Raw genomic sequence first — 23,559 nt, 5'->3', positions numbered from 1 at the left:
TTCACTACTTCAGCTGGCAACTTGTTCCACACTCTCATTACTCTCTGTGTGAAGAAGTTCACCCTAATGTTCCCTTTAAACATTTCACTTTAACCCATGACCTCTAGTTCTTGTCTCTAATGTTGTAAACATTAATACTAAGCAGTTCAAAACACATTGGCTCACCAGGATGGCAGCAGTGAGATGCTAAGGTGTCTGTTTTCAATAAGCTGAAAAGACTTTTCCTCATTTTATGAAATGGGAAACTGTGCACACAAAGAGCAGGAGGTGCATGAATTGAGCATTTCAACCTTGGTAACTATTCAAAGTGGACTGGGCCGCACTTGCCAGGTTGAGTTCTTAGCCCAGTTTGAATTACCTGGGCATACCAGGGTCAGATGGAAGATAGTGGATGCTGACTATGAGGGGAAAATCTTGGCCAGGATTCCTAGTGCCGACAGAATAGAGAGAACACGTATGAAAGGTGTGAGGGAGAGTCCACCCTTCTTCTGCAAAAGGTTTGCTAGCTCTCTCTATCTTTAGCTCATACTTGCATGCAAAGCCTGACACTGGAATGAATGAGGATGGAGTTAAAGGGGGGAGAAGTGCAAAGACCCCCAGAGAGGAAATTCCAAGGCTTGTAGCCTAGACCGCTGAGCGGACAACCAACAATATCATGGAGTTACAGCACATAAACAGATTAAATCGAATCACAGAGATGAGGAAAAATAGTTTTTCCCAGAGAGTAGTGAATGTTTGGAATTCTCTATCCAGGGAAGTGGTTGAGGCTGCCTCATTAAACATATTTAAAATTCGGTTAGATAAATTTTTACATGATAGAGGAATTAGGGGATATGGGGAGAAGGCAGGTAGGTGGAGTTAGGTCATCAATTAGATCAGCCACAATCTTATTGAATGGTGGAGCAGGCTCGATGGGCCATTTTTGGCCTACTCCTGTTCCTACTTCCTGTGTTCCATTTATTGTCATCAGATTGCACAAGTACAACCTGACGAAATAGCGTTCTCCCATGCAAAGCACACAGACAGACAACCAGACAACACACATGCAGACAAATAATACATGCACAGGACAAGTATACAAATAAATTAAAAAAGATTGTTTTGTAAATATGAGTCTCAGATTGTTAGTGTGAGCAGTTTCTTTGGTGGTTCAGCATTCTCACTGCCTGGGGGAAGAAGCTGTTCCTCAGCCTGGTGGTGCTAGCTCTGATACTGTTAGGTCTGCTTTGTTCATGAATGAGTGAGACAAACACCAGACTGAGTCGAAATCAGGGTTCTTTGTTCTTTATTACCGGATTGTAACACTTGCGACTAACAATGTTAGTCGGAGAATGCATTCTGCCGTTATCAGCAAAATGGTGATTTTTTATACCCTTGGATACATGCTTAGAACATCATCATATCATTACTTGTCCAATGACTAAAACTGTTGCTATCCTTTCCCTGCTAGCTTCCTGCCTCTCAATCCATCAATGTCTCTCTTATCTTGTAAGTACAAGGATGCATTCACATCTTGTTACAGCCCTGTACAGGGTAACTCCTTACACATTCCCATCTCATGATGTTTTACCTTACAATACTCCGTATCTCTTCCCTGACAGGAGCAGCTGAAAGATGCTGTGGGCAGGGTGGAAGGAGTCCTCAAAGATTTTGCTTGCCCTCTTCAGATAACAATCCCAGTAGATCATATGGGGGGGAGGGAGATGCCGAGGTTCATCAAGTCCATCAACCATCGTCAAACCTATTTACGTTAATCCCAGTGATCTCTTCACTTTGCCATCAACTCCCCAGACTCCACCATTCACATGCAAAGGGGAGGAGCAATTTAAAGTGACCATTTAACCTCCCAAGCTCACAGGTCATTACAATGTAGCAGGAAATCAGAGCTCCCGGAGGATACCCACGCAATCATAGGGACAACATGCAAACTCCACACCTAGATACCATGACACTGAAGGTCAGAACTGAACCCAAGCCACTGCTCGCTCTGCCAGCAATCGCCAAGTACCAAGACCAGAGTACTGGCTGAGTCTGACAGAGATATCTCCGGTGATAGAGTGGATGGGGAAGGACACAGAGATAAAAGAAGTAACGTCATGCAGGGTTGGAAAGAAGGGTGCTGAAAGTTCAAGAAAATAGCTGATATTGTGCAGCGAATCTCAAGACCTCCACACGTCCCAAAGTACTAACTGATGACAGGATGCTTATGTCAGAAAGATGGCAGAAAGTTTACTCATGACTAGTTCCCATACCTAGAAGTGTGATGATGACCAGATTGTTGTAGATTGAGCGATAAATTCAAGTTTATTATCATCGGATTGTAGATGTACAATCAGACTAAACAGTCTTTTGCTAGACAGCAGTGCCCGCACACAATGCACAGCACATGATAATCATATTTAGAAATAGAATTTAAAATTAATATATATAAATATTTTGGGATGATTTACTCAGTGACCGGACACTGTACATAAATCTAATAGCCTTTAGGAAGAAGCATTTTCCCAGACTGGCAGTCTTGATTTGGATTCTCCTCTACCTCCATCTTGATGGTAGTAGTTAAATAATCCTGGTATTGAGGCCACACAGAAGTACAATGAAAGACATCTCCCAACAATGTGGGACTTCCTCAGCACAGGGGAGCCAGTTATTTTGTGCAGTTCAGGAGTTGAACTCAGGGTCTTGTGACCACCAAGTGTGCTACCAGCAGAGGAACCGTGCAGAGAGCAAGCAAGCAAGAAATGCATGCTTGGAGTGATGTGTTGAAGTGGCTGCATAAAAGAAAGCTGGTAATGTGGTTGAGATCTTGGATGATGGGGAATGTTGAGGCAAAAAGTACAAAGGTATTGAAATGGTCACTGAATGCACATGGGGAGAAGTGGCTGGTCATTGAGGAAGAATGGATTGGAGGGTTGGGTGATGCATAAGCCTGGCAGGAAGGCATATTCTGTGCTTCATGGTTTGTTTAACTCCACTACAAACTGAGTCCGATTCCTTAAACACAGTTTGACACCAATGGAGACGGGGAGATTAGCACAACGGAGCTCCGTGAAGCCATGAAGAAATTACTCGGACAACAGATTGGGCACCGGGACATTGAAGAAATACTGAAGGACGTGGATTTGAATGGTGACGGACGAGTTGACTTTGAAGGTAAGAACCAGCCTGATCAACCCAGTGAGACGGAGCTTTATGACCACAGCACAACGCATGTACTGGGGCAGAATGGGAGATAAAACTGGATTGAAGCCAACATCTAGTGCCAGTCCAATGTTCGTTTCTCCCCAGCCCCCACCTGCCCCCCAACCATGTCCCAGGCTGACCCATAGGTGGTCTATTCTGTACATGGCTAATCCACTCCCCACTGATTAGTGCCTCTCCCACTACTTCACCTTCTGTGCCTTGGGGACATAACATGAGAAAAAAAAAGTTCAAATGCAAGGTTTTGTTTCAATTCAACATGATCTGATGCTGAATCTAGGCTATTTTAATTCACTTTTATTAATAGATGTCATAGAAGTCTTAATTACACATGTTGGTTTGCTTATATTTGGAGTGGTATAACATGAATGCTGGTGTTTGAGGAATATTCATCTCAACTCTTGAAAGGAGAGATTGAAATTAGATTTTTGGCACCTCAGCCCCATACTTGACCTGCTGTGAACAAAACTCTCAGCCATACTGGAGTTGAAATGCTGCACTGATTTGTTTATTTTAATTTTAGCGAACAAGCTCACACACTGACACTTGGTGAGTAAGTTGGGAGCAGAAGTGTCTGTTGACTGGCTGAGTGTTTGTGGAATGAAACTGACTTCAATGTTGAACTCCTGAATTATGCCACATGAGCCCCCGTGACTCTCCATCTCCTTCGAAGATCAGCCTGAGTTTCAAACCCAAGTGGTTGCTCGCTCTGACAGCTTCATCACCACTGAAGGTGGAAAATGGCCAGACTTGAAAGATGATTCACGAGTGGCTGAATGCTAGGAGGCGGGGGGTGCATTTGTCTCTGAAGGAGTCCTGGAGGGTTTTGGCGAGACTGAAGGTCTGAAGGTGATCACTTTCTCACCAGGTCCAATGCTTAGATACATACAGTCATCTAGTGCACACAGGCCCTTCAACCCAATTCATCCATGCTGATCAAGTTGGCATTCTGAGCTAGTCCCATTTGGTCCACGTCCATGTCTTATCTGTATATCCATCGAAATGTCTTTGAACGTCATAACTGTACCCATTTTTGTAGTTTCCCCTGGCAGCACATTTCCAGATACAGACTACTCAGGTCCTTCAGAAATCCTTCCACCCCCCCCCCCCCCCCCAACAATCTTAAACCTGATTCCCTCTAGCGCTAGAATCAACTACCTTGGGAAAAATACTGTGAGAAATCACTTTTTATCCATGGCCCTCAAGATTTTATAAACCTCTATAAGGTCACCTCTAAGTCTCCTCCTCTCTGGGGAATACTGGTCCAGCCTATCCAACCTCTCCTTTTAACGCAGCTTCACAGAGACCTTGCTTGACCCACCAAAGCTGACTGACAAAGGTCAGCCACTGCCTTGGAACTCTGTGCTGGAAAAGGCCTCCTATGGGTAGAATCTCTGAGAACACCTGCTCCCCATCCACCCCCCACCCCCCCTCCCCCAAACCAAATGAAGGTGGTTGGAAGTGCCTGCTACCTTTTCTGAGACTTACCTGGGTCCCACTCTAGATCCTAGAATATTGGGGTTGTGCAACAACACTACCACCCCCACCCCACCCCCAACATGGAGATGACAACATTGTTAATCAGTATTATTGAAATGAACAGCTGGATTTGGATAATCAGCACAAATCTTCCAAAATCTGCCCACAGGACTTCACATTCCACCTGGGCACCCTCCAACAAGATGACATTAACATCAACCCCGGTGTCCATGAGGTCGCCCCCCCTCCCCCCCAATCTCTATCCCTCTGTCTCCTTTCCTCCAGTTCTGCACTCATAGAGCTACCCCCTCCCCCGTACAGTCTCAGCTTTCCTCTCCTGCCCTCGTATCTATGTCCACCTCCCACCTCTTGGTGGTTGACCTGGGTTCTTCCCTCCTCCTCCTATATTTTTATCCAGGCACCTTGCTCACAGCTTGATGAAGGCCTCAGGCCCAAAATGTTGGTTATCCATTTTTACCTCCAGTGGGTGCTGGTGCGGGACCTACTGAGTTCTTCCAGAAATTTTGAGTATTCACTGCAACAAACTCCCCACATGGTCAGTGGAGAAACCCTTTCACGGTACACTGCTGCTTGCCTTGGTTTCATTGAAAACTTTCCAACCTGCTTGGGTGACCTGTGTGAGTTCCAAAATAAAATTCCAAGCTGCTGTCAATGTTCTGTTTCAAGTGTAATTGTGTCCCCTGCCTGTCTGGAGATCTTTTCTGACCAGTCTGACGTGAAAGTTCATGTCTTGGCATTGAGTTTCCAACACATTGTTCCTTCGAGGGCATTAACGCATCAGCTCAAGGCTCCATTTTCCCTCCAAAGTTTTGATGATTGCATGAGCCAAAGACACCCATGAAAGGCAACTGAAGCAGTTCTTTTTCTTTCCAAAAAAAAACTTCATTCACAATAAAATTTACAACCGAATTATTTACAAAGGAAAATAGTGCAGAGCCTTATCACGTCCTTAGAGTCATATTCATACATTCCAGCACTGTATGTTGTTACATTACAGCACCTAATGGTCTGAATACACCTGAGCTTGTCTGATCTCAGAAGCAAAGCAGGCTTAGGCCTGGTCAATACTTGGAGGGGAGACCACCTAGGAACACCAGGTGTGGTAGGTTTCTGTGAGGGGAGCTGGACAACATGGCGACCCTCTGTCTGCCTTACAGTAGACAACAGTTAAAGAATTTCATGTATATTACATTCTAAATGTAATATTCTAAATGTAATATTACATGACAATGACGGACCTTTACTTTTTCACTCTCTAATTAGAATGGAGCACCTTTGCCACCACTGTGGCTCCTCGTATTTCTCCTCCCTCCATTGTTTGAGGGGCTTCCCCTTGGTTTCAGCCCATCATGAGGAAGGACTCTGTCTTCCCCCGCAGACTTCCACTGCAATGCCCCTGTGTTGGTTGTGACAAGCCTCAGCGCGTCCTGCAGCACCTACTCCTGCAGCCTGGAATGTGCCAGTCAACAGCATTCCCACATCGACATCTCGGTGTGCTGAAAGACTTAATGGTGTCTTTCACCGCGTTGATCTTTCAACACCTCTAGTTGTCTGTCTGTGTAGGCATTCCCAGTGTTGATTCTTTCAGGAACACTACAATGTTTAGCTGTGTGTTTCCTACCACAACTCCTCCTGTCCCTGTAGCCACCACATGAGGCCATTGATACTGTGGATGCATTGCTAAATGTTACCAAGGTAACATGGATCTTTAAGTCCACTCCAGTGCAGACTGATCCACATCATCTTAATTACCAAGACAGCACTTCCAGATAACTAAAGACCTTGCCTTCCACCACCCCCCCCCCCCAACACTATTAAAACTACTTCCCTAAAACACATCCACATCTCCAGGAGGCTCCCTGGTTTGTGCCCCCTCCCTCTGACTGACCCCTCCCACTGGACATTTTTATGACTCCACCACTCAAATCAAATCAGTGTCTGTGTAGTTCTGTCCCCACCAGTGCCAGTAGGGTCCCACCGCTCTCTCATCATAATCAGTGTATTCCTGCCCCCTTCCCCACCTTGCCATAGTGAGCTAGTAAAATCCACAATCATTCCTTGCACCCCAAATTCCACCAGCACTAGACCGATCCAGGTGCATTAGAATGTCTGTCTACTTAAATAGACTACTCAGGATTTTTTTTTTCAAAGCTTAATGAAATGTAAGTATACGTAATTTTTTCTGGTGCTTCTCTTCGCAAAGGTCGGGCAGGGAATTGACACACGAGTTAAGGTGCATTCTCAGAGGGGCCATCTTTCAGGAAAGGAGTTGAACTGAGAGTAGAGTAAAACACAAAAGACTCGCAGCATCCACAGGAGGTAAAGGTATTCAGGCCCTCCATAATGTTTTTCCTTTATTTGATCCTGTACTTCACAGTTTTAAATTTATAATCAACAATTCACATGTGATTAAAGTGCACATTCCAGATTTTATTCAAGGTTATTTGTGTACATTTTGGTTTGACCATGTAGTAATTACAGCACTTTTTATACATAGTCCCCCCATTTCAGGGGACCATAATGTTTGGGACACTTGGCTTCACAGGTGTTTGTGAGAATCAGGTATGTTCAATTCCTCCATTGGTGCAAGAAGAGGAAAGCTCAGCTTCTAAGCTTTTGATCACCTTTGGTAGTTGCCATTTTTCAACACGAGGACCAGAGTTGTGCCAATGAAAGTCAAAGAAGCCATTATGAGGCTAAAAAACAAGAATAAAACAGGAAGTGACATCACCCAAACCTTAGGAATATCAAAATCAACTGTTTGGAATATCATTAAGAAGAAAGAGTGTACTGGAGAACTCAGTGATCATAAAAGGACTGGTAGGTGAAGGAAGATTTCCACTGCTGATGGCAGAAGAATTCTCATCATAATGAAGAAAAATCCCCAAATGCCAGTCTGACAGATAAGAAACACTCTTTAGGAAGCAGATGTGGATGTGTCCATGACTACTGTCCACACAAGACTTCATGAACAGAAATGCAGAGGCTACACTGCACGATGCAAACCACTAATTAGAAAAAGGATGGCCAGATTATAGATTACCAAGAAGTACATATAGAGCTTGCAGAATTTTGGAAAAAGTCTGTGGACAGGTGAGACCAAGATTAACCTGCAAGAGCAAAGTGTGGAAGGATAAAGGAACTGCCCAAGATCCAAATCATACAACCTCATCTGTGAAAGATGGTGGTGGGGGTGTTATGGCCTGGGCATGTACGGCTGCAACAGGTACTTTTGCACTGATCTTCATTGATGATGTAACTGCTGATGGCAGAGCAAAATAAATTCTGAGATGTACAGAAACATCTTGTCTCCTCAAGTTTGAGCAAATGCCTCCAAATTCATTAGATGATGCTTCATCCTACAGCAAGACAATGATCCCAAACATACTGCTAAAGCAACAAAGGAGTTTTTTAAAGCTAAAAACTGGAAAATTCTTGAAAGGCCAAGTCAGTCACCCGATCTAAATCCAGTTAAGCATGCCTTCCATATGCTGAAGAGAAAACATAAGGGGACAAGTCCCCAAAACGGGGAGGAGCTGAACATGGCTGCAGTCAAAGCCTGAGCATCACCAGATACTCAGCACCTGGTGATGTCTATGGATCACAGACTTCAAGCAGTCATTGGCTTCAAGGGTTATGCAACAAAGTACTAAACATGACCACTTTAATATACATACATTGCTATGTCCCAAATATGAGGCCTTGAGATGAGGGGACTGTGTATAAAAAGTGCTGTAATCCCACATGGTCAAACCAAAATGTATACAAATAACCTTGAATAAAATCTGGAACGTGCACTTTAATCACATGTGAATTGTTTGATTATAAATTTAAAACTGGAGCACAGGGGAAAATAAACGATAAAAGAGTCTTTGTCCTAAATATTATGGTGGACACAGTATAACTGATGTTTTGAATCTGAGCCCACTTCAAGGTGTGAGCAATGAACAGGCATGGCTTATATTAAAAAGCTTGTGAAAAGGGAAGAATATGAGGGGGAGGAGTGCAGACCAACAGACAAAAGGTTTTAATTGGATATGGATAGGATAGGAGAGAGGAAAGGTGAGAATTGATAAGGGGAGGGAGGGTTCATTGTCTACTGCATCCGGTGCTCCCATTGTGATCTCTATATCAAAGAAACTGGACACAGACTGGGAGATCGCTTTGTCGAGCGCCTTGGCTCTATCTGCTGCAATTGGGTGGATCTTCCAGTGACGACCCATTTAAATTCCCCACCCTATTCCCTTGCTGATATTTCTATCCATGGTCTCATGCACTGCCAGATTGAGACCACCCTCAAATTGGTGGAACAAGGGAGGAGTCACGTGATGGAGTAGTGGCCGGACGGTGAACTCCAGCCTCTCCAGAAAAGTCGGAAAAAACAAAGGAAAACACAAAGGCACAGAAATAAAAGTTAAAGAAAAGTGAGTATAAAGGTGGAAAGAAGATGGCGACAGAAAAAGAAAAATCGAAATCAACGGTAAGAAGAGAGGAAGAGAAGACAACGGAGGAAGAAGTAGAAGGCCTTACCTGTTCGAAGAGGCCCGCGGTGGAGAGAGAAACCCGCTCCCTCAGGTCGGTAGAAATTGGACTACAAAAATGGCTCGCTGAGCCGAGTAAAAGTGCGCAACCGCGCATGAAAAAAAACACACCAACGGGAGGGGGGACCAGCTGGGGAGTCGATCTCCACAGCCGGCAACGACAGCTGCAGAACACCTGCAGCAAGAAGAGAACACAAAAGACAATGGAAACAAGAAAGAAGAGAAGAAAAGGGCAACAAAGAAACAACAGATGGCCAACCCAGAGGAAGAAGAAGAGGAAGAGGAAGAGTACAGTGAAATAGAAGAAGAAGGGAAAGGCAAGATAAAGGATTTACTTTCTCTTATTAAAGAATACATGGAGTCATTTAAAGAATGGCAAACACAGGAATTTAATGATTTAAGAAGAAGAATCAACAACACAGAAGAGAAAATGAATAAAATAGATATGACCTTAACAGAAATGGGAAAGAAAATGGACAAGATGGAAGAGCGGGCAGTAGCAGCAGAAATGGAGGTAGAGGACTTAAAAAAGAAATTAGAGGAATCTAATAAAAAAGCTATAGAGACACAAGAACTGTTAGCTCAAAAAATAGATGTAATGGAAAATTATAACAGAAGAAATAACATAAAGATAGTGGGCCTTAAGGAAGATGAAGAAGGCAAGAATATGAGGGAGTTTATAAAAGATTGGATCCCTAGGATCCTAGGATGCCCAGAACTACAGCAAGAAATGGAAATAGAAAGGGCACATAGAGCATTGGCCTTTAAACCACAACCACAACAAAAACCAAGATCTATTTTAGTAAAATTCCTAAGATATACTACAAGAAAAAAAGGTACTGGAGAAGACAATGGAAAAAGTAAGAGAGGGCAACAAGCCACTGGAGTATAAAGGGCAAAAAATCTTCATTTATCCAGATATAAGTTTTGAACTCCTAAAGAAGAGAAAGGAGTTCAATACAGCAAAGGCGATTTTATGGAAGAAAGGGTATAAATTTATACTAAAGCATCCAGCGGTATTGAAAATATTTATTCCAGGACAACAAAACAGACTATTCTCGGATCCAGAAGAAGCACGAAAATTTGCAGAACAATTACAAAATAGACTGAGGGATGAAGACGTGTAATGAGAGTAAAAATGATCATGATTGATATGTATGTGGGTAAAGAGGTATAAGAGTGTATAGGTATAATGTGCATACGTGAATATATCTGTACTTAGAGGAAAATATAGATAGTATAGACAAGAATTAATAAGGGAAGGTAATGGAATAGAGAGAATAAGGAGGGAATTAAAAGAGTGACCTTTGTTACATATGAAAAGTGAAATCTTTTCTGGGGGGGCTGGGTGGGGGGGAATAGCGGTCACTGCAAAATCAGTTGACGCTTGCGAGTGAATTCGCAAACCCAAATGGAGAGGGGAGATGTGGTTGTCCGACAAGGGATAAAGGACAACTCAGGAGGGGAAGGGGAGATTGGGGCTAAAGAAGGTATAAATAGGAGAATAAGGAAAATGTTTGATGTTTTAGGAATGTTGTCTTATAAAGGGTTTAAAATAAGAAAACAGAAATGGAAAAGGAGGAAAGGTAATGATGGAAAAACGGAAAGGGAAGATAAACAAAGTATAAAATGGCTACGTTGAACTATATGACTTTAAATATTAATGGAATACATAACCAAATTAAAAGGAAGAAACTACTAAATTTACTGAAAAAAGAAAAAATTGATATAGCATTTGTCCAAGAAACACACTTAACTGAATTGGAGCACAAGAAATTAAAGAGAGATTGGGTAGGACATGTAACAGCAGCATCGTATAATTCAAAAGCAAGAGGAGTGGCTATATTAATTAGTAAAAATGTGCCATTTAAAATAGAAGAGGAAATAATAGATCCAGCAGGGAGATATGTAATGATAAAATGTCAGATATATTCGGAGTTTTGGAATCTACTTAATGTATATTCACCTAACGAAGAAGATCAAAAGTTTATGCAAGATATCTTTTTGAAGGTAGCTAATACGCAAGGGAACATACTAATAGGAGGGGATTTCAACCTGAATTTGGATTCAAATATGGATAAAACTGGGAAAAAAATTAACAGAAAGAACAAAGTAACCAAATTTATAATTAAATCAATGCAAGAAATGCAACTTTTGGATATATGGAGGAAACAAAACCCAAAAGAAAAGGAATACTCATACTACTCGACTAGACACAAAACATACTCAAGAATAGACCTATTTTTGTTATCAGCTAGTATGCAAAATAGAGTAAGAAAAACAGAATATAAAGCTAGAATACTATCGGACCATTCACCCTTAATATTGACTGTAAAGCTAGAGGACATCCCTCCAAGAATGTATAGATGGAGATTAAACCCCATGCTACTTAAAAGGCAGGATTTTAGAGAATTTATTGAAAAACAATTAAAAATGTATTTTGAAATAAATACGGAATCAGTGGAAGATAAGTTTATACTATGGGATGCAATCAAAGCATTCATTATAGGGTAAATAATAAGTTATGTAACCAAAATGAAGAAGGACTATAATCAGGAAACAGAGCAGTTGGAAAGGGAAATAGTAAATATAGAAAAAAAATTAGCAATGAAGGAAGATACAACTAAAAGAAGAGAATTGGCGGATAAAAAAATAAAATATGAAACATTACAAACATATAAGGTAGAGAAGAATATAATGAAGACAAAACAGAAATATTATGAACTGGGTGAAAAAACGCACAAAATCCTAGCATGGCAGCTTAAGACAGAACAAGCTAAGAAAATGGTATTGGCATCAAGGAAAAAAGACAAACAAATTACATATAATCCAAAAGAAATTAAGGAAAACTTTAGAGAATTCAATGAACAATTATACCGAACTGAAAATGAAGGGAAAGAAGGGAAAATAGATGAATTTTTGACTAAAATTGAACTACCAAAACTACAAATAGAGGAACAAAATAAATTAACAGAACCATTTGGAACAGTAGAAATACAAGAGATAATAAAAAAATTACCAAATAATAAGACACCAGGAGAGGATGGATTTCCAATAGAATTCTACAAAACATTTAAAGACTTATTAATTCTGCCCCTCCTGGATGTAATCAACCAGATTGATGAAACACAAAGCTTACCAGATTCATGTAAAACAGCAATAATTACAGTAATACTAAAACAAGGGAAAGATCCACTCTCACCAGCGTCATATAGACCAATATCTTTACTAAACACAGATTATAAGATAATAGCTAAACTATTAGCAAACAGATTAGCAGAGCAGGTACCGAAAATGGTAAATTTAGACCAAACTGGATTTATCAAAAAAAGACGCACAACAGACAATATTTGTAAATTTATTAACTTAATTCATGCAGTAGCAGGAAATAAAGCACCTGCAGTAGCAGTTGCTTTAGATGCAGAGAAGGCCTTCGACAGAGTAGAATGGAATTATTTGTTCAAAGTATTGCAAAAATTCAGTTTACCGGAGAAGTATATTAATTGGATTAAAGCATTATATAAGGGACCGTTAGCGAAAGTGACAGTAAATGGACATGTATCAAAGCAATTTAACTTAAGCAGGTCAACGCGGCAGGGATGCCCACTATCACCTTTATTGTTTGCGTTAGCTATAGAACCACTAGCAGAATTGATAAGAATAGATAATAATATAAAAGGAATAAAAATAAAAGACAAGGAATATAAAATCAGTCTATTTGCGGATAATGTTATAGTGTACTTAACAGAACCAGAACTATCAATAAAAGAATTATATAAGAAATTGAAGGAATATGGAGAAGTGTCGGGTTACAAGATAAACGTAAATAAAAGTGAAGCAATGCCTATGAATAATGCGGATTTCTCAAAATTTAAGAAGGAATCTCCATTTAGATGGCAAATGCAGGCAATAAGATACCTAGGTGTACAAATAAACAAAAATCTCGGCCAATTATATAAACTCAATTATTATCCACAAATGAAAAAATTACAGGACGATTTAGAGCATTGGAAAGATTTACCACTAACACTAATAGGAAGGATAAACTGTATTAAAATGAACATTTTTCCAAGGATATTATACTTATTTCAGGCATTGCCAATACAACTGACAGAAAAATTCTTCAAAGAGTTAAAGAAAATAATAAGGAAATTTTTATGGAGAGGGGGGAAACCGAGGATAGCACTAGATAAATTAACAGAATGGTATAAACAAGGAGGCTTACAATTGCCAAACTTTAAAAATTATTATAGAGCTGCACAATTAAGATACCTATCAGATTTTTATCAAACAAGGGAAAAACCAGACTGGACGAGATTAGAATTAGATAAAATAGGGGAAAAGATACCTGAACACATATTATATAAATGGGATGAAAAATTGGTACAACATAGAACTTCTCAAGTATTACATCATCTCCTCAATATTTGGAAGAAGATTCATGTAGAAAGAAATAAAACAAATTATCAATTACCAAAACTAATATTGACGCAAAATAAGTTACTCCCTTTTACAATAGATAACCTTTCCTTTAGAGAATGGGAGAAAAAAGGGATTAAAAGAATAGAAAATTGTTTTTCAGGAAGTAGATTCTTATCCTTTGAACAAATGAGAGATAAGTACAATATAACTGGAGATACAGCGCTGGCATATTACCAACTGAGAACCTACTTGAAGGATAAATTAGGAAGCAATTTGAGTTTGCCAGAGGGAAGTAACCTTGAATATGTGATTACAGATACAATGATAATCAAAAGATTTATAACAAATATGTATATTAAACTGCAAGAAAAGGAGAATGAGGAAACAAATGGTAAAACTAAACAAAAATGGGAACAAGATTTAAATATAAAGATAAAAAAGGAAACATGGGAGAAATTAAGTTCTGGAACGATGAGAAATACAATAAATACGAGGCTACGTATGATACAATATAACTGGTTACACAGACTATACATTACACCTCAAAAGTTAAATAAATGGGACCCAACAGTATCTGATAGATGTTTTCGATGTAAAAAAGAAATGGGAACAACAATTCATGCAATCTGGACATGTGAGAGAGTAGAAAAATTTTGGGAAGATCTCAATCAGATATTAAATAAAATAACAGAAAACAATATACCAAAGAATCCAGAGATCTTTCTCCTAAGTAACATAAAAAACAAAGAATTTGGAATTGATTTGGAGGATGCACAAAAAAGATTTGTTAAGATAGCTCTAGCCGTAGCAAAAAAATGTATTATGTCAACCTGGAAATTGGAAGATAATTTGAAAATACAACAATGGTATATAGAAATGAATAAATGTATTCCATTAGAAAAAATAACATATAGTTTAAGAAATAATATTGAAATATTCAAACAAATATGGGAGCCTTACATTAAATACAATAGCGAAAACCTACCGGGGACAAGCATTACCTAAGTTGATGGAAGGAGAAGGAAGAAAAGAATGGACTCAGTAGAATTTCTGGTGTATTTTTGTTGAATGACAACATTGTCTGACTGGTTTAATGTAACCTAGATTGTATACCTAAAATGGTAGGGGGGGGGTGTGGGGGGGGTGGCTTGGGAGGAGGGAGGGGGGGGAGAAAAAGTCACTGTATATGTGTGAAAAAGAAAAAGTGTGTATCATGGCTTATGTGATTTATGGTGTGAAAAATAAAAAATTAAAAAAAAAAAAATTGGTGGAACAACACCTCGTATTCTGTTTTTTGGGCACCTTCCAACTGGATGGCATTAATATTGATTTCTCCGGTTTCCATTAAACTCCCCTCCTTTCATTTCATTGTCTCCTTTCCTCTAACTTTCTCTCCCCCTCCCTTTTCCCTCTGACTCCTTTCCCTGAACCTAAACTACCCCCTCCCCCTATCCATCCTCACCTTTCCTTTCTCCTGTCCTCTTACCATTTTAACAACTTTTGTCTGTTGCTCTCTACTTCTCACCCACCAACTTTTTAATAAAGACCCCTTGCCTGGTTATTGCTCACAATTTGAGGAAGGCCTCAGGCCCGAAATGTCTGTAGTATATTTTTACATCTTATGGACGCTGCGAGACTGGCTGAGATAATGCAGCATTTCTGTGCTTTAACTTTAAACTGAGAGTATCCCAGCAGAGGGATGTGATGAAGGTTACATTTGTAATGTAAGAGAGAATGCACAAATTCTAGGAAAGACCTACCCATGAACCATCATCGCACTAACCCTTAAATATTCACTCCCTGTGTTCACATGCTACATTCACGAACACCAATCAGAATCAGGATGTTTTGCGGCAGCATCAAAGAGCAAACATTCATATTATAACCAGCTTACAACATTACTATAAAAAAATAAAATAATAATAATAGTGTACGAAAAGTAAGGCAGTGTCTTTGGTTCACTGATCATTTAGGAATCTGATGGCAGCAGGGAAGAAGCTGTCCTTGTGCCGCTGAATGTTCATTTTCAGGATCCTGCACCTTTTTCTCAATGGTAGCAGAGTGAAGAGGGGCATGGCCTGAGTGGTGGGGATCTTTGAGGACAGAGGTTGCTTTTTCAAGATACTGTCTCGTGTAGAAGTCCTAGATGCAGTGTGGTCTGGTGCCAGTGATGTCGCAGGCCGAGTTAACAACCCTCTGGATCACCAACTCATATGCTACAATCAAGCTCAATGCTCCTCACACATTTTGTACTGTCACACTTTCGGCCTGAAATGCCCCTTGTTCGTGCATTTTATCTTTTTTTTTCTTTGGCTTGGCTTCGCGGACGAAGATTTATGGAGGGGGTAAAAAGTCCACGTCAGCTGCAGGCTCGTTTGTGGCTGACAAGTCCGATGCGGGACAGGCAGACACGATTGCAGCGGTTGCAGGGGAAAATTGGTTGGTTGGGGTTGGGTGTTGGGTTTTTCCTCCTTTGCCTTTTGTCAGTGAGGTGGGCTCTGCGGTCTTCTTCAAAGGAGGTTGCTGCCCGCCAAACTGTGAGGCGCCAAGATGCACGGTTTGAGGCGTTATCAGCCCACTGGCGGTGGTCAATGTGGCAGGCACCAAGAGATTTCTTTAGGCAGTCCTTGTACCTTTTCTTTGGTGCACCTCTGTCACGGTGGCCAGTGGAGAGCTCGCCATATAACACGATCTTGGGAAGGCGATGGTCCTCCATTCTGGAGACGTGACCCATCCAGCGCAGCTGGATCTTCAGCAGCGTGGACTCGATGCTGTCGACCTCTGCCATCTCGAGTACTTCGACGTTAGGGATGTAAGCGCTCCAATGGATGTTGAGGATGGAGCGGAGACAACGCTGGTGGAAGCGTTCTAGGAGCCGTAGGTGGTGCCGGTAGAGGACCCATGATTCGGAGCCGAACAGGAGTGTGGGTATGACAACGGCTCTGTATACGCTTATCTTTGTGAGGTTTTTCAGTTGGTTGTTTTTCCAGACTCTTTTGTGTAGTCTTCCAAAGGCGCTATTTGCCTTGGCGAGTCTGTTGTCTATCTCATTGTCGATCCTTGCATCTGATGAAATGGTGCAGCCGAGATAGGTAAACTGGTTGACCGTTTTGAGTTTTGTGTGCCCGATGGAGATGTGGGGGGGCTGGTAGTCATGGTGGGGAGCTGGCTGATGGAGGACCTCAGTTTTCTTCAGGCTGACTTCCAGGCCAAACATTTTGGCAGTTTCCGCAAAGCAGGACGTCAAGCGCTGAAGAGCTGGCTCTGAATGGGCAACTAAAGCGGCATCGTCTGCAAAGAGTAGTTCACGGACAAGTTTCTCTTGTGTCTTGGTGTGAGCTTGCAGGCGCCTCAGATTGAAGAGACTGCCATCCGTGCGGTACCGGATGTAAACAGCGTCTTCATTGTTGGGGTCTTTCATGGCTTGGTTCAGCATCATGCTGAAGAAGATTGAAAAGAGGGTTGGTGCGAGAACACAGCCTTGTTTCACACCATTGTTAATGGAGAAGGGTTCAGAGAGCTCATTGCTGTATCTGACCCGACCTTGTTGGTTTTCGTGCAGTTGGATAATCATGTTGAGGAACTTTGGGGGACATCCGATGCGCTCTAGTATTTGCCAAAGCCCTTTCCTGCTCACGGTGTCGAAGGCTTTGGTGAGGTCAACAAAGGTGATGTAGAGTCCTTTGTTTTGTTCTCTGCACTTTTCTTGGAGCTGTCTGAGGGCAAAGACCATGTCAGTAGTTCCTCTGTTTGCGCGAAAGCCGCACTGTGATTCTGGGAGAATATTCTCGGCGACACTAGGTATTATTCTATTTAGTAGAATCCTAGCGAAGATTTTGCCTGCAATGGAGAGCAATGTAATTCCCCTGTAGTTTGAGCAGTCTGATTTCTCGCCTTTGTTTTTGTACAGGGTGATGATGGTGGCATCACGAATATCCTGAGGCAGTTTACCTTGGTCCCAACAAAGCTTGAAAAACTCATGCAGTTTGGCATGCAGAGTTTTGCCGCCAGCCTTCCAGACTTCTGGGGGGATTCCATCCATACCTGCTGCTTTGCCACTTTTCAGTTGTTCGATTGCCTTATATGTCTCATCCAGGGTGGGAACCTCATCCAGCTCTAGCCTTAGGGGCTGTTGAGGGAGCTGGAGCAGGGCGGAATCTTGGACTGAGCGGTTGGCACTGAAAAGAGATTGGAAGTGTTCTGACCATCGGTTGAGGATGGAGATCTTGTCGCTGAGGAGGACTTTGCCGTCTGAGCTGCGCAGCGGGCTTTGGACTTGGGGTGAGGGGCCGTACACAGCCTTTAGAGCCTCGTAGAAACCCCTGAAGTCGCCAATGTCCGCGCTGAGCTGGGTTCGTTTGGCGAGGCTAGTCCACCACTCATTTTGGATCTCCCGGAGTTTGCGCTGAAGATGGCTGCATGCGCGACGGAAGGCTTGTTTCTTCTCTGGACAGGACGGCTTTGTAAGGTGAGCCTGGTGGGCAGCTCGCTTCTTTGCCAGCAGCTCCTGGATTTCCTGGCTGTTTTCGTCAAACCAGTCCTTGTTTTTCCTGGAGGAGAAGCCCAGTACCTCTTCAGTGGATTGCAGTATGGTAGTTTTCAACTGATCCCAGAGGGTTTCAGGGGACGGGTCCGTGAGGCGGGTTGCATCGTCGAGCTTTGCTTTGAGGTTTGCCTGGAAGTTTCCTCTCGCTTCGTCTGACTGCAGGTTTCCAACATTGAACCTCTTTCTGGGGGCTTTATTGTTCCTGGGCTTTGGCTTGAAGTAAAGGTTGAGCTTGCAGTGAACCAGCCAGTGGTCAGTGTGGCATTCCGCGCTAGGCATGACCCTGGTGTGGATCACATCTCGTTTGTCACTTTCTCGCACCAGGATGTAGTCCAGGAGGTGCCAGTGTTTGGATCGGGGATGCATCCAGGTGGTCTTAAGGCTGTCCCTCTGCTGAAAAAGGGTGTTTGTAATGACAAGCCGCTGTTCTGCGCAGAGCTCCAACAGGAGGCGCCCATTGTCGTTGCACTTGCCGACGCCATGCTTGCCCAGGATTCCTGGCCAGGTTTCTGAGTCTTTGCCGACACGAGCGTTGAAGTCGCCCAGGATGACAACCTTGTCGGCTGTAGGGGTGCGTTGGATGAGGTTGCGCAGGTCGGTGTAGAACTTGTCCTTTTCTGCTGGTTCCGCCTGGAGGGTTGGAGCATAGACACTGATGAGGGTGATGTGACGCTTGTTTTGAAGGGGGAGTCGCATGGACATGATTCGGTCCGAGAGGCCTGTCGGAAGGTTTTCGAGTTTGGAGGCAATGAAGCTCTTGACCATGAAGCCTACACCAGATAGGCGTCGTTCCTCCGAAGGCTTGCCAGACCAGTAGAGTGTGTAGCCCGCGCCGCGTTCTTGGAGGCTGCCTACATCTGCCAGGCGGACTTCACTGAGAGCGGCTATGTCGATGTCAAGTCTGAGGAGTTCATGTGCAATGAGGGCAGACCGACGTTCAGGTCGGTGGCTGTCAGCCTTGTCTAGCATGGTTCTGATGTTCCAGCATGCTAGCTTGAGTTTGTGAGCATCTTTTGAGGGGGAGGACGTGGAGGGGGAGGACGTGGAGGGGGAGGACGTGGACCTGTCCTCGGGCCTGCGCAAAGGAGCTTTTAGGTGGAGTGCAGTGCGCGCAGTACTGGCCCCACCCTTTACACCCATGGTTCGTGTGCCGTGGCCAAGCAAGCTGGGACGTGGCAGCGAGGTCCTTGGGTCGTAGGTTTTATATCGGAGTGGCCTTCTCCTATGCAGGTTTCTTACCCGGGCTGGAGGGGCCTGCCTCCCCTCCTAGGTCGGTCCATACTGCCCGGACCAGGGCCGAGGCCGCCGCAGCTCACGCTGTGCCTGGACTGGGGCCGCCGCCTCCCACTCTCTGCCCGGATCGGGGCCTCCGCCTGCCCCACTCGACCGAGGCTGGGGCCGCCGTCTCCCCCTTGCTCCTGCCCGGATCGGGGCCGCCGCCGTCTACCCTTCGCCCGGACCGGGGCCAGGGCCGCTGCTGCTCTCCCTGTGCCCGGACTGGGGCCGCCGCCTCCCACTCCCTGTCCGGACCGGGGCCTCCGCCTGCCTCACTCGACCGAGGCCGGGGCCGCCGTCTCCCCCTTGCTCCTGCCCGTATCGGGGCCGCCGCCGTCTACCCTTCGCCCGGACCGGGGCCGGGGCCGCTGCTGCTCTCCCTGTGCCCGGACTGGGGCCGCCGCCTCCTCCATTTTATACACACTCTACAAATGCCCACTCTGCCCTCAGTTTTTACATCTTGCACTCAGATCCTGTAGTTTCTCCCATGCCATACTCTCACTACACTGAGTTCACATCCATCAATCTCTGGGTGCTCCCGCTTCCTCTCACCCTCCAAAAAACATACGGCCTCTGTAGGTTAACTGGTGTATTTGGATGGCATGGGCTCATGGGCCAGATACCATGCTGTATCTCTAAATTTAAAAATAATTGAAATAAAATTAAATCCACACCCCTCTCTGGTAAATGCACCCCTCTGGCATAAAATCCACACACCACTCCTTATACTGTTCCCACACCACAAACTCACATCAACCACATTTGCACAGACTGCAGTGGTGGTGGGACAGGGTTGGGAGTGATAAGGATCTTTGGTCATTTTAGTAGTCGGGCTAGTTTTATGTATTTTTTTGCCTTTTAATCAAGTCTGAACTGAAGCATAGATTGATCACCTCAAATCATGTCCTTAACTCTATTCTTCTCCACATCTCTACCTCGGCAGAGTTTGTTCGGATGATGTCTCGCTGAACAAGGAAATCCACCTCCTGGACCAAGTTGACAAATAGCCATCTAATGACACAAACTTTTTCAGTGTCTTCACACTGAACTTGAAACTATTAATCAGCCTTGCCTACAAGGGAGCAAAAGCTTTTCTGTTCCAAGCTACTGAAGAAATGCCAAGTGTCTGACATATCGAGGCATTGTGTTCCCAGCTAAGGGAAAACTTTCTATTCTCCTGCTGCCTGGATTTCAGACTAAGCATCATCCCAGAATCATATACAGTACAAGCAATCCCCACCAAGGATTGTACATGGTGGTGAGGTTATTCTTTAAGTGTGCTATGCTCAAAATAAAATAGCTAACAGAATTTCCAGGTAAAATGTAAAGTTGTAGCACACTCTTTATGATTCCTCGGTCTTTTACGAGGTTTTCCAGGATTGAGCCTTCAGCTAAACACAAAATCAGGTATGAGAGTTGTTTCTTGCCTGCGTTTACTCACATTGACGCACTTCTATTTAATTTGTCTCTGTGAGGTTAATGCAACATTCAAACAAACGAGTTGATGTTTGCATTGAAATACCGAAGATGGGGAAATTAATGCATTCTCGCATTAACCAAAGTCATAAAATAGCTTTAGAGAGAAAAATGAGACCTCCCATCATTGGTAACTTTTGCATGGCCGCACAGAAAAAAACGTTAGCTAATTTATTCAAAGGGCCACCTCAAGAATGATGGTCGCCTGTGTTCTGTGCTTCTGTTTTATGCTGATCAAGGTGGGGGATGTGATCACCAGAAACCCTTTCTCCATTTCACACACCACCTGCTGTGTGGAAGGCTGTGGTGAAACCGGATTGAGGTGCTCAAGATTATTTTCTTTGGGCTTCACAACATTTGGGATTTGGTTATTCCCTGGATCTCTCCTGCTGCTGCTATGGGCTGAGTACCTTAATGAAGCAGTTAGTATGTCGCTGTTACAGCGCCAGTGACCGGGGTTCGAATCCCACGCTGTCAGTAAGGAGTTTATACGTTCTCCCTATGTCTGCGTGGGTTTCCTCCAGGTGCTCCGGTTTCCTCCCACCATTCAAAGCATATGGGGTTGCAGGTTAATTGGGTGCAATTGGACAGCGCGGATTTAAATGGCCGAAATCGGCTTCTACCGTGTTGTAAATAAAAGTTAAATTTAAGATGGCGTCAAAAATTTATTTTAGATAGAATGAAGTTGCTGTGTTAACCGCCATCCTGGCAGATTGCATGCACCCTTCCTTCCCCTAACACCTGAGGGAAAGCTTTGTGATTATCTCAATCAGAAAGAGACAATAATTGACTCATGATAAGGGAATTGATGATCAAACATTTAAGTGGAGTTCAAAGGAATTATGGAAGAAGAGGCCTTTCTTTATTCTGCATTTACTTTGTGTTTGTGATCAGTGTCAACGATTCTGAAGCAGTGAGGAGTGGGGACTTCATCCTTGCTGTGTTGCACAGCTTTTGAAATGTGTTTCCATTGTAGACAGTGGAGTTGAATTTTACAACTCTGATGCACTTACATCCCCATACTGCATGGGTTTTGCACAGAACCAAGGTTTTTTGTGGCCTTAAGGATTCAAGACAGTTCTTGATATTGAAAATCCAACTTTAGTTTGAGAAACTGGCCTGTGTGTTGCTCCTTCTTGTTCCTCTAAGATTGGGTGTATTGGGCTTACCATGAGATTAGAGCACTTATTGACAGTCGTCTTAGATGTCTTTCTCAACCCAGCTGGAGCAGAACAGGTCAGGAATATCTTAAAATGGTTTGAAGGGAACAATAGCAGTACCATTGCTACCCAGTAGTAAAACACGAAAGTCTGCAGACGGTTGAAGTAAAAACACGAAGCTGGAGAAACTCCACAGGTCAAACAGTGTACCTTATGTAGCAAAGATAAAGATACATAACCAACATTTCGGCTTCATCAAGGTAAGATTAAATATAACACAAACATCGACAGAGACCAATGTTAAAGTAAAAACAATGCTGGAGAAACTCAGCTGGTCAAACAGTTATCTACTGCATCCGGTGCTCCCTTCACAACATCGGAGAGACCTGACGCAGACTGAGAAATCGCTTCGCTGAACACAGGGACAGGGATCTCCCAGTGACCAACCAATTCAATTCTGCGCCCCATTCCCATGCTCTGTCCATGGCCTCATGCACTATCCTCATGTAAATTGGAAGAACAACACTTGATTTTCCACCTGAGCACTCTCTAACTGAGTGGCATTAACATTGACTTCTCCAGTTTCTGCTTGCCCACTCTCAATTCTCCCTCCCTTGCCTTTCCCTTCTTTCCTCCAGCTCTCCACCCCCTTTTCATCCATTCGCCCATCCCTCCTCCCCCTGCTTGCTGGTGTGCCCTCATTCCCTTTGGTACCATGCTCTTCCCCCAGCCCCTATCCCCAACCCAACCCCACCATTCTGTCCAGCTGCCTGCCCACATTTTTTCATACATTGATGAAGGGCTCCAAGCCCAAAATGTTGGTTATGTATCTTTATCTTTGCTCTGTAGAGTACACGGTTTGACCTGAGTTTCTCCAGCATTGAGTTTTTACTAGGATGAAGGTTGATACCTTGTTGAAGGGCTCAAGCCCAAAACATTGGTTATGTATCTTTACCGTTGCTGCCCAGGTTGGGATCAGCTGTGGTGACACCGACCAGGAATCCAGATATGGCCCATCAGTCCATGTGGTTTATAGGTCAGCCCCCAAACTGCTGGGAAGCAGAACCATTTCAAAATAAAATGTTGCAAAACCAAGATGGTTACCTTTAACCTCTGGAGGGAGGGGGAGGGATGAGGTAAATGGAGAACAAATCTGGATGGCCAATTTGATCTCATTTGTTCCCTGCTGAGCAGGTTACATTAAAGTACAGGGAACATCAATGAGATGAGGACATAAGATCTTGGGGAGTATTGAAAAACTGAGGCACCTTGGAGTACAAGTCCATAGATACTGGAAGTGGAAATTCAGATGGGCAGTGTAGTTAGGAAGGTATATAGGAAACGGCCTTCATTGGTCAGGGTACTGAATGCAGATAAATACCAGAGAAACACAAGAATACCAGATGCTGAAATATTGAGCAAACATTGAGGGACTCCT

The 23,559-nt window shown here is 43.3% G+C and overlaps 1 protein-coding gene across 2 annotated transcripts in view; it reads left to right on the top strand.

The window, feature by feature from the left end:
• Positions 1-23,559, top strand: part of cabp1a (calcium binding protein 1a) — a 149,521-nt gene that overhangs the window by 118,967 nt on the left and 6,995 nt on the right. Inside the window, exons 5-6 of one of the 2 annotated variants that reach the window (XM_069932967.1) lie at positions 3,006-3,153; positions 20,429-21,611. In XM_069932967.1, the coding sequence (XP_069789068.1) occupies positions 3,006-3,153; positions 20,429-20,454 (174 nt within the window). In that variant the 3' untranslated portion in view covers positions 20,455-21,611. Of the gene's footprint in view, positions 1-3,005; positions 3,154-20,428; positions 21,612-23,559 lie in introns of those variants that run through there. The other variant, XM_069932968.1, reaches the window with a different exon arrangement.

Source organism: Narcine bancroftii, chromosome 4, assembly GCF_036971445.1.
Source record: "Narcine bancroftii isolate sNarBan1 chromosome 4, sNarBan1.hap1, whole genome shotgun sequence".
NCBI lineage: Eukaryota > Metazoa > Chordata > Chondrichthyes > Torpediniformes > Narcinidae > Narcine > Narcine bancroftii.
Note: the sequence above shows the minus strand (reverse complement) of the source record. Positions and strands in the feature narration are given on the sequence as shown.